We start from the raw sequence: 11681 nt of genomic DNA on the forward strand, positions 1-11681 counted from the left end.
GCGCAACAATTCCCACAGAAATAAGAAATTCCTTGGTCAAGCAAAGAAGCATGTAACCCGGAAAATAACGATATAATCCAAGAACAGAAACACATCCACAGAAAAACATTAAAATCCAAAAAAATGTAAACATATTCCATTTTGAATGTGAAGAATTGTCTTCCTGAAGTCTACCTTTTTGAACAATTTGAGGTGAATGTTCGTCCACAAATGAATCCTCCAATCTTCGCCTGACATTTGAAATTCCTGAATTTGAAAATAGTCCTGGTGTCCTTTGTTTCGGAGTTCTGTCACAATTTGTCATTTCCATATCCATTAATGAATACGAAGTTTCATCCATTTTTTTCCTCTTACATTTCACTGGTACGATGTTTTGTATATGCTTTAATCCTGCACTTACAAAACGGACATTTTAAGAACTCACTGATTTCTCCTTTTCCCGTGACAAGTGAAAAACGGTTCTCACTCACTTTAAACATACAATAACAGTTTGGACACTCCTTTTTATCGTGAATTGTAATCCTTCCAATATGCACTAAATTTCCATTGTCATCATAGTCATACACGTTTGCGAATCTGTATACATCCATAACTACGAAAAGTATATGATACACAAATCACATATAATAATCCAGTAATATGAATTAAATAAATCCAATGAAAATCAAATATTCAGAATCACAATAATCCAACACATTTGCGAATTAAGGTCCGTTTAGATCCATTTCGATTCACAATAAAATTCACAAATTATCCAAAGAATCTAATGAATCCCGACGCATGCCACCATTTGTAACGTTTCCGAGCGGTCTAAGTTAATTCCTTCTATTGTAAAAAATCCAATGGCAATATAATAATCCTTGGGTATAAAATCATATAGGTTTTTCCTCGTAATAAAACTCAATAACTGATTACAAATGTTTATTAAATCCAAAGTAAAATAGAATATAATCCAAAGAAATTAAAACAAAATAAATCCAAAATATTAATGAATGAAAGGCACTATAAAATCACTCCTATATCTAATTCTATCGCTACCTCTATATCAAAATCCCACATCAAAATCTCACTAATTATTTAATTATCCCGTTTATATACTCTATTGACTCCTCTTACTCCACTTGACTCCCCTCGATCCATTTATCTTTGTCTAGACGTAATTAATCACTAACACTCTCCTCCCACTGATTATAATCGCCTAACTTTCTCCTCCTTACTCAATTACTGCTAGCTTCCCATGACCTGTCCACAGTCTGGGTCAAACCTCCAATAAATCTATCTAAGTGACCAATGCAGTAGAATGCTACATTTAAACTAAAACTACAGAATAACATGAATAATCTAAAATAAAACAATAAAAGAAAAATAATATATCTACGCTACAAATATAACATATAAATCTAAGATCAGGTAGACTGCCTGGTCTTCCTTATACATTCTGGGTAAGGGCATTATTGTGTCCCTTAAACACTTCCCAGATTAATTATCTAAATTTCAGTTATCAGTCTCTTTGGTGGTTTCACATTCCTACCACTTCTTCATGTTCTTCTTACAACTGGAGTTGTCTCTCGGTTATCTACGTTGTCATTATTTCCAGGAAACGTCTCATTCGCAACGATCTCTGGATTGTCTTCGATTTCGATTTCTTTATCATCGAAGTCTTCTTTGGTTTTCATAATGTGTCTTCTGTTCCGTCGGTAAATTGCACCTTCTGTTGTTTTCACGTGAAACGAATTAGGCTCGACATCATGATTGTCAACTATTTTACCAGGGTTCCATTTTCCTCCTTTTTCAAGTTGAATTCTGACGGTTTCGTTTTTCTTCAGGTACTCCAATGGTTTTGTATTTCTGTCGTAGTAAAACTTCTGTTTTTGCTTCGAGTTTTGTATTTTTTCTCTAGTTGTTTTCAGATTTACGCATCTTGGTCGAAGTATTTTGTTTGTTGCTGGAATTGTAGATCTGAGTCTTCGATTCATCAGAAGTTGCGCCGGTGATCCTACATCTTCAATTGGTGTGTTCCTGTATGCTAGCATACTCAGATACGGATCTTTGCCTTCTTTGTGTGCTTTGTTTAGCATGTTTTTTGCACTCTGCACGAATCTCTCTGCAAGACCATTTGACTGTTGATAGTTTGGACTGGATTTCTGATGTGTGAATCCCCACTCTTCTGCAAATTTCTTGAACATGTTGAATTCTGCTGATGTGTATTGTGGACCACAGTCACTCCTAACATATTGAGGAATCCCATGTCTTGCAAAAATTGATTTCAAATGATTGATGACACATGTAGCTTTTGTATTTTCAAGCTTTGCTATCTCAAAATATCTTGAGTAATAATCAACAACCATTAGATAATTGTTGTTGTTCCAGTGGAATAAATCTGTTCCTACTGCTTTCCATGGTAGGTCAGGTATTTCTGAAATCTTCATTGGCTCTTATGTGTGCGAGTTTCTGTTTTCAAGACAAATGCTGCATTTTGATACAACATCAGTTATTTCTGCATTTATTCCAGGCCAAAATATGAATTCTCTTGCTAGTTTCTTTGTTTTCTCTATACCTAAATGACTTTCATGTAACTTTTTGAGCATTTGGTTTCTCATTTGAGATGGTATCAAGATGTTTTCTCCTTTAAGGATAATTCCATTTATATCTGAGAGTTCATTCCTGTATTGCCAATAAATCTGCAAGTTTTTTGGAACTTCTCTTTTTTCTGTTGGCCATCCTTTTCTTATCAGCGTTGTCAGTGTTTTAATGATTTCATCATTTTCTGTTTCCTGTTTAATCTTTGACGCTTGGTCGTGAGAAAGGGGCATGTTTTGAACTATCATGTTTACAAAACATTCAATTTCTTCCTCGATTATCTGACCATCAGATCTGTTAAGCGGTGCTCTTGACAGCATATCCGGTACTATTAAGTCTCTCCCTGGTTTGTAGATTAGTGTGAAATCATATTTGTGCAGTCTGAGCAGCATTCTTTGAAGTCTTGGCGGCGAGTCTCCCAAAGATTTTCTCACAATGGACTCTAATGGTTTGTGATCTGACTCTACGATAACGTCTCGGCCATACGTGTATTGGTTAAATCTTTCTAAACCAAATAAAACTGCTAATAACTCTCTTTCAATGTTGGCATAACGAGTTTCAGCATCTGATAAAGATCTTGATGCATAAGCTATCGGTTTCCCTTCCTGTAAGAGAACTGCGCCCAACCCAGCGTTTGATGCATCACAGCTAACTGTAATTGGTTTTTTCACATCAAAGTAACTGAGAACAGGATTGCTCGTCAACACCTCTTTTATTTTCTCCATTGCCAAATTTTGTTCATGTGTCCACACGAATTCATTTTCCTCTTTTAATAATTTTCTGATTGGATCTGTCATAGCTGACATGTTAGGAACAAATTTTGCTAGGTAATATACAGTTCCAAGTAGCCTTTGAACTCCTTTTTTGTCTGTAGGTGCTGGCATTTCAGTTATGGCTATGATTTTTTCTTTTTCTGGCCTTACTCCCTCTGCACTGAGTAGATGTCCTATGTATGTTACTTCTTTCATCCTGAATTTGTATTTTTCTGCATTGAGTGTGAGACCTACTTCTTGACATTTGCGTAATACTTCACGCAGTCTGTTATCGTGTTCTTCTTTTGTTTTTCCCCAAACCAGAATGTCATCAATGTCAGTTTCTACTCCCTCGATTCCATCAAACAGTTGTGATACTCGTTTTCGGAATACTTCTTGGGCCGAATTAATCCCAAATGGCATTCTTAGGAAACAATATCTGCCAAATGGAGAGTTGAATGTCGTAAGAAGTTGACTCTCTCTGTCTAAAGGGATTTGCCAATAGCCATGATTGCAGTCAAGTTTGCTCATATATTTTGCTCCTGACATGCGTGTAGTAATATCCTCTATAGTAGGAAGTTCATAATGTTCCCTTTTGATTCCACGATTTAGGGATCTTGGATCAAGGCATACTCTCAGTTTCTTTGATTTTGGTTTTTCAATCACTACCAATGAGTTGACCTAGTCTGTAGGTTCATCAACTTTTCGGATAACACCTTTTTCCTCCATTTCATCAAGAGTTGTTTTCAATCTATCACGTAAAGCTGTAGGTATCTTTCTCGGAGGATGAATGACCGGAGTTGTCGACTCGTCCAGTTTAATGTGAAAGGGTTTTTTCAGAGATCCTAGTCCTGAAAATACTTTCGGAAATGCTTAAATTGGATTTTCCAATTCAGATTGAACGTTCATGACAACATGAATAAGTCCCAATTCATTTGAGGCTTTAAATCCTAACAGTGGAAACTGGTCTGTTTCTGTTACAAAGAATTCAAGTTCCTTGTTTTGTAGGCGGAGTTGACATTTTCCTAACACCTTGAGTTTGTCTCCTGAATAGCTCGTTAACGTTGTATTTGTGTTTGTGAGTTTGACATCATTCAGCTTTTGGAAGATTGAGTTTGGAAGTATATTAACCTGGGATCCAGTGTCAATTTTGAACTTAACTGTCTTACCTTGAACTTTGAAACTGGTGAAGCATGAGTTATCAGATATTTCAGTTTTCTTGTTGACCGCTTCAACAAAGTAATTGTAATCCTCACATTCTGAATCACTTGATCCTTCTTGCAAATTATGCACTCTCCTTTTTATGAATCCTTTCGATTTACAAAATTTTTGGAAGTGATTTGATTTCTTGCACTTGTAACAGGTTTTTCCGTACGCTGGACAATTTCGTTTTTCATGTTTCTTTCCGCATTTTCCACAGTAGAACATTTCTTGACTTGTTTTGTTTGGATATCCTTTTTGTCTACTGTCAGGGTTTCTTTGTTTCACATATTTCCTTTTGAGAGCATGTACTTTTTCCTCCTCGTTGATTGTTTTGATTTGTTTTCTGGACTCTTCATCTGCTCGGCATAAACTAACTGCTTTCTCAAGACTGAGGTTGTCCTCGCGAAGAAGTCGTTCCTTCACTCTAGATGAAGATGTTCCACAGACAATTCTGTCTCTAATTAAGCCATCCTCGAGGTCTGCAAAGCCACAGTCTTTCGCAATCAATTTCAATTCTGTGATGTACTGGTCAATGCTTTCACTTGGTCCTTGTACCCTTGTGTTGAATCTATGTCTCGCAACTGTTATGTTTGTTTTTGGGATGCAGAAATCTTCAAATTTCTTGATTAAAACATCCAGTTTGTCTACATCACCTGCAGCGAATGCAAATGTGTTGTAGATTTCCCTTCCCTCCTGACCCATCACATATAGAAGAGCTTTACACTTTTCTTTTTCACTTTTGTCACTGAGGGCTACATCCATGTATAGATTCATAGTTTGTTTCCATTTTTCTGCTAAGTTTCCTTCGTGAGAGAAGTCCATCTCCGGAGGTTGCTTGAAATGACCTTCTGCCTTGCTGGTTAATTTCTCTCCACCGAATAAAAGATGAAACATTCACATTATATTTTTTTTCACAAGTTCACAGTCACTTCTGACACCATGTTATATTCCTTTTAATACATAAGGAAGTCTGTAATTCTTTGTTGATAATCTTTATCTAAGTAAACACATATTAAACATATAACAGAATACAAGCGACTACTGAACATCAAGAAAAACACTTAAGATAAAGTCACTGAAGCACGTGTAGAGTAATGTCCATCATCACGTTTAGGCGGAGCTTACAGTTATAGGATTAAGTTAAGATAAGCAATGTCTGATCACTACATAGAAGGGATATTTTAACATATGAATTATAATCTATTATAAATTTTGAAATGTTTCAGGACTAGTTATTGGGAAAAAAATTAATAAAGGCGTTAGCAATGTATAGTTATGTGGGTTGTTCGAAAGATGGTAACGCAAACTAACTGTAGAGTTACACTAAGTTGAAAGAATAAATAAATCTTGTTAAGCATCATCGGGAATAGGGTCTAATTCTTTCTACGAGGACAAAAATAACTCACTGTGTGTTACTTGATACGGGTATTCTTGGTATTCTTGGCAACATTGAGATGCGTTGAATTTCAATTATATATTCATTAGAATTTAATCACACTGATTTTGGCTTAAGTTTTCAGTAAATGCACTCCCTTGGATTTCATTTAGGACTTTATAATTTGAACACATTAATGACAAGTTTTAGTATATCCACAGATAAATAGCTTAAATATAAAGAATAGAATTTCATATATAGTAGACATTACCTTTATGCATAAAGAGAAGTAAAGACAAATATCAACTATTATATTTGGAGATAATAAACTCAAAAAAATCAATAAAAAGGTGTAATAGGAGTAATGTCTCAGAACACCATTGTCATTAGTGGTTCTAGAATATTTTCAACACTCTCCTATTTTCAAATAAATATAATTTCCCAGGTTCTTATTTTGATTTGAGATTCTGCTTTGTCTTATTTCCGAACCTGTTTGTACCTTATTTCAACACCTCGTGTCAACTGCAATGAACACCAGTTTCAATAACAAAATTTATTTAACCTTTGTATAGACAAACAAAAAAATGGTATATAAAAAAAAAATAACAACTGTAAATTTCTGCCTGGTAAAAAAATAAACCCTAATTTTGAAACCCAGCAAAAATCACCCCCAACCTAGCGTACGGAAACGCTAGCCCAACCTAGCCGGGGGAAAAGGCCTAGGGAAATTAAAACCCCTTATTTACATTTATTTATCGAAAACCTAACTTCTAACTTTTAGTTTTATGGCCTAATAAAATTAACAGGGTCAAAAGACGACGACAATTTTTTTACAAATACCTAATAATATCTTAACCCCTTAACTTCCGTACCGGTCAAATTGACCTGTGGCGCGTTAAAACACGACTTCGCGAAAATAAGATCTCCGTATCTATTTTATGGTAGCACGAAGGTATATAAACTATATATCATCTTTTTGGAAATTTTCTCTACTTTTAAAATATCTAAAAAGATTTTGTCTTTATTGCCGGTATATAATCGATTTTACGTTGTGAAGACAAACGTGACTTTTTGATAATGGCGTAATTTTCCAAAGCAATTGCCCATTTTCCAAACGATTGACATTTTTTCCTGATTAACTTTATAAAAAAAAGTATGGTATATTCTTAAAGCATATTTCCAATGCTTTTAAAATATGTAAAAATTATTGTTATTACTTTAAAGTATGTTTTAAAAATAAGAATTTTCTTGCAGTAATGTGTTTTTTCTCGATTTTATTCGTAATGTTTAAACAAAGCTCAGTTTTACGTTTATTTCTGTATTGAAATAGGGAAAACAAAATAAAGCTGGTAAAAGTAGAGAAAATTTCCTTTCCAACAAGCCTTTACAGGCCTTCTTACGCTCAGTATTTTCTTAATTACGATAATTTGAATTTGTGACCTTCGCCTAGTTTTTATGGAAAAATCAGTCAATATTTACATGTAACGTCAAGGTCGATATTGTTGCGTCTAACTCGAAACAACAAATTCTTTTATAAGACTTTTTTGACCATTTAGATATATTTTTTACTTAAATAAATTCATTATACAAAAAAATAGATTTCAAAAAACAAATAAATACTATTGTTCTGCCTTTTGTGAATAAGAAAATAATGTTAATTTATTCATCTAACGTTACATGTAATGATGTAGGTATATATTTCATGTAGTGGTATAACGTTACAATGTTGATTCCCTAATCGTCGATCTTTACTAAAAAAAATCAGATTTTTAATATTGTTGTATCTTATTATACTGTATACTTAATTTGCAATTTAGTTAGATCAGTTCACAATACAAAAACTCGCATTTATAAATAAATACGACTCATCACTGTATGAGTTGATACGAATTGAAATAACCACGTGTTTCCGATGTGGTGTAAACATGATGGTGATCCGAAATCCAAACGTCATTTTTCATGATTATTTCACGACGAAGATCATCACATCAATGAATCAAATAATACGGACATGCCTTTGGTATTAGCAGGTGAGAATACGTGTACATTGACTGGATAGTTTTTAAGTTTAAAACGCATTAGTTCACGTTCAAAAGAAAATACTAGATCTTCCTTCATGTTTCAGTGTGCGTATATCGTATTGTTCAACCAATTTTGTGTTGCTTTTGAACGTTGATGTTTTTGACAATCACTCGGAAGTTCAAAGTAAAATCAAAGTTGCAATAATAATGGGTAGTTGTTTTCAGTATGTGTGTACCAGTGTGTACATGTACGACTTTCACATTGAATTTTTAGGGTGCAGCCTGCAGGCAACATATGCAACAATACTTTCATCTGTGAATACCCACTTGCTAAGCCCACCATGAACTACAAAGGCCGAGTAATATGTAAGGACACCAATGAACAGGTAAATTTTTGTTTTGGTGTTGAAAATTTCTGTATGTTCTAAAATTTCAAAAAATAAAGTCAAATTTCATTTGTGTCATTCTCATGATATTGCATTCATACAAGTTTATAAACATTTGATTTATATTTTGAAAAATAAGTGTTTGAAACACATAATACAGTGTACTCATGATGCTTGATTATTCAAACAAACACATTATTTAAACATGTAATATCTATTTGAATGAATGCCGAGATATGGAACAAGCTGTTTTTATAGACTTATGTTATATTTCAAATCTGCATAAAGTATGTGGTTAGAATTTCCATTTTCTCAATTTTTTAGACTTTTCCAATCATCATACATCATATACATGGGTGGTCAAACTCATTGGATGGTTTATCAACAATCCCATTCTCACGAACAGCCTTGCCCAAGAAATATTGCCCTGAAGTAACATTTGCAGTCAGTTTCCTCCCTTCTTTATACAACCTTGGCAGCCATGCAGGTATGCAATCTATGAAAGCCATATAGGGACAAAATTTTTTTTTAAAAAATAATAAAAGTAAACCAAGTTCTTGATTTATGCAATCCGGTCTCTCGGATTGACAATCTGTTATAACAGATTGCCAATTCATTCTCACAGATTATCAATTTGTTCCCTCAAATTACACAATACGCTATCTCAGATTGTATAATTCATTCTCCTAGTTTAAACGATACGTTCCCTCAGAATGTAAACCCTTCCCATGATTTCACATGTTTCATTAAAATTATTTATCCGTACATATCGGATATGGTAATACATGTTTAAAGAATAGAATATTGTACATGTAGTATTTTACATCCTACCTTTTATTACATATAACGGTCCAAAATGAGAAAAATGCATGAATATTTTCAAATTCATATGCTTATACTGATATTTGTACAACAAAAAATCTTTTGGGTTATTGTGTTACGTGTATATTAGAATAATTAAAAGTCTGCAATAGTAAAAGTGAATATGGGTCCTGTGTAATATATTTCTAAAATAAATATACGATGAATTAATTATGAAAGAGGTTAGTAACAACCGGTTGCTGAAACAAAAATAACAGAACGCACTAATTGATTAAAATGGTTGGATTTATCTGTACATATATGTAATGAAATTCAAGAGCACAGATTGCCAAAATCATGAGACTGACGTTGTAACAAATCGAGTTCTCGTATTATTAATCTGTGAAAAAAAATTATCGTTATGTAATTTGAGATCTCAAATTATGAATTAAGGGGGAAACTTAGTAATCAGTAAGATCAGATTGTGTAATTTGAGATCTCGAATTATGAATCGAGGGAACGATTTCAAATTAGTAATCCATGGGATTGGATTGTCTAATTCGAGATCTCATTTCTTACTTTTTTGACAAATTGACGTGTCCCTTCATGGCTTTCGTAGCATAATTAAAATTAGATCTTCCATCCACTGTCAGGTTTTTTATATGTTGCAATAGCATAACAGAGGTCTGGCTTTAGTTAGATTGCCAAATATGCTATTTGTTTTAGTTCAGTAGTTACCATGATGGTTTACTACAAGGTTGTTAAATTAACAGTCCTGATACATTGACTTAGCAATATCATTTAACTACTTGAATCACATTATACAATTTTAATTTTAAAAGGAAAATCAAATAAATGTAGTAATTTCAGCACTCTTAATTTTATTTATAAATGTAAATTCATATACACAATGACATGTATCTGTTTCAAAATATTTAAATCTTTTACAGGATAGAAACTGATCACTTGTACTTGACAGCAAATAATAATGTCTTGGACAAGTCAAAGAACTTCCTCCAGTCTTACAGAGAAATGACAGTTGATAAAAGAATGGTGGACACAAAGTAAAAGTGCTCTTCAACATTTTGTTGAAGATTTCAGTCTGATTAAAAATGCATCTTGCAATATTTCTGGATTTGTATATTTGGATATAAGCGTCAATTTTTCAACTTATTGACTAAACATTTTTGGGTTAAATATTGCCAATGCTATCTATTATTTTTATTTCTCTCCAAGATAATGTCAAGTCTTTATTGTACCCCTTAAACTCTGTTATACCAGAAAAATCTTGTAATGAAATCATTTAGTTTTTTTTCTTGTTAGATTAAATTCATGAAAATAAAGATTATTTCTAGTGGCATCAAGAGAATGAATTTTTTGTTCAACAAAAATTTTGTATACATGTTTTGCTAGGGGTTTGTAAGAAGCAGACCAGAATTCTTTGCTTGCAAATTTTGTCATTCACCATTTTTATTATGTCAGCTATTAGGTGATTTATCCATGTTTGAAGCATTTCAAAATTGATATTTACTTACAGTTTAAAGCAGAATTCTGTACTGATATGACCTTGACCCACTGAAGAACATGAGTGTCAAGGTCAATTTTTAATACAAAAATGTTCTTTCAACTTTATGGCCCATATATATCTTACAAACAATTTCATGAAATATACAAAAAGTGTCTAGAATGTGTCCAGAATGTGAAATAACAAACATGTATATAGCTAAAAACTTTAAAATGATGTTGCTTAGCAACCACTTACAGGTCATTAAACAGATATTTGAACTAAAATGATGCATGGATATTGCAGTTCTAATCCCTTCTTGAGAGTATATTCAGAATTTTCAATTTCAGCATCCATTGTGTAAAATTATGGCAAGAATACTGAAAAGTGTTGAAAAAAATTGATGAAACTTTTGCACTTATTTGACCTTTGACCTCCTAAAAATAGTTCTAATGAGGTCAAACTTTAAGACAATTTATCTGTTGTATGTCCCTTGTAATTTTATGACCTCACATCTAACTTTCATATGTGCTGGGATGCATAAATGTGTCTAGGATGAGTGAAAAATGAAAATTTCTGCCCGAAAATTAAAGAATTCTGCGTTGCTTAGCAACCCCTTTTAAGTAGTTGTATGCAGAATTGAAAAAAAAGTTTATGTGTTTCATGTAGTCCAGTATAATGCTCTTTTGTGGGTATATCCTAAATTTCCTATTTCAACATGCATCATACTTAATATTTAGCTTAAAGATGAAAAAGTATCAAAAAATCCCATAAAATTTTGCACTTAATTGACCTTTGACCTCAATTTTTGACTAATAAGGTCAGTGGTTGAGTATAAAATATCATCTGTAAGAAATTTCCTACAAAATGGTATGCATTATGCCTAGCTTTCCCCTTGGATAAAAAAGTTAGAAATAATTTAATAATGCCATGTCAAAAGGCCTCCAAAATCACGTAAAATACGCCGGAAGAGAAAGGGTTAACATAAATTCTAAGGGTGCAACCTGTTAAATACCACTAAACCTCTATAAAAAGTGAGTAACTTACAGCAAATCAATG

General features: G+C 33.1%; 1 protein-coding gene and 1 long non-coding RNA gene across 2 annotated transcripts; one reads left to right on the forward strand and one right to left on the reverse strand.

Annotated features, from left to right (window-relative positions):
- Window positions 1–1538: 1538 nt before the first annotated feature.
- Window positions 1539–2429, reverse strand: LOC134282824 (uncharacterized protein K02A2.6-like). The gene has a single exon (XM_062765213.1). The coding sequence runs from the start codon at window positions 2427–2429 to the stop codon at window positions 1539–1541; it is 891 nt and encodes a 296-aa protein (XP_062621197.1).
- Window positions 2430–7862: 5433 nt separating this feature from the next.
- On the forward strand, window positions 7863–8731 carry LOC134282822 (uncharacterized). Its single transcript, XR_009995362.1, has 3 exons — window positions 7863–7940; window positions 8206–8317; window positions 8642–8731. It is a non-coding gene; the product is annotated as an uncharacterized LOC134282822 (long non-coding RNA).
- Window positions 8732–11681: the final 2950 nt, after the last annotated feature.

This window comes from Saccostrea cucullata, unplaced genomic scaffold (assembly GCF_032062105.1).
Source record: "Saccostrea cucullata isolate Sc308-1 unplaced genomic scaffold, CSIRO_AGI_Scuc_v1 ctg13594, whole genome shotgun sequence".
Classification (NCBI taxonomy): Eukaryota; Metazoa; Mollusca; class Bivalvia; order Ostreida; family Ostreidae; genus Saccostrea; species Saccostrea cuccullata.

What these genes read in the sequence shown, in the direction of transcription:
- LOC134282824 (XM_062765213.1), bottom strand. Translation starts at nt 2,429, where the DNA reads ATGAAGATTTCAGAAATACCTGACCTACCATGGAAAGCAGTAGGAACA.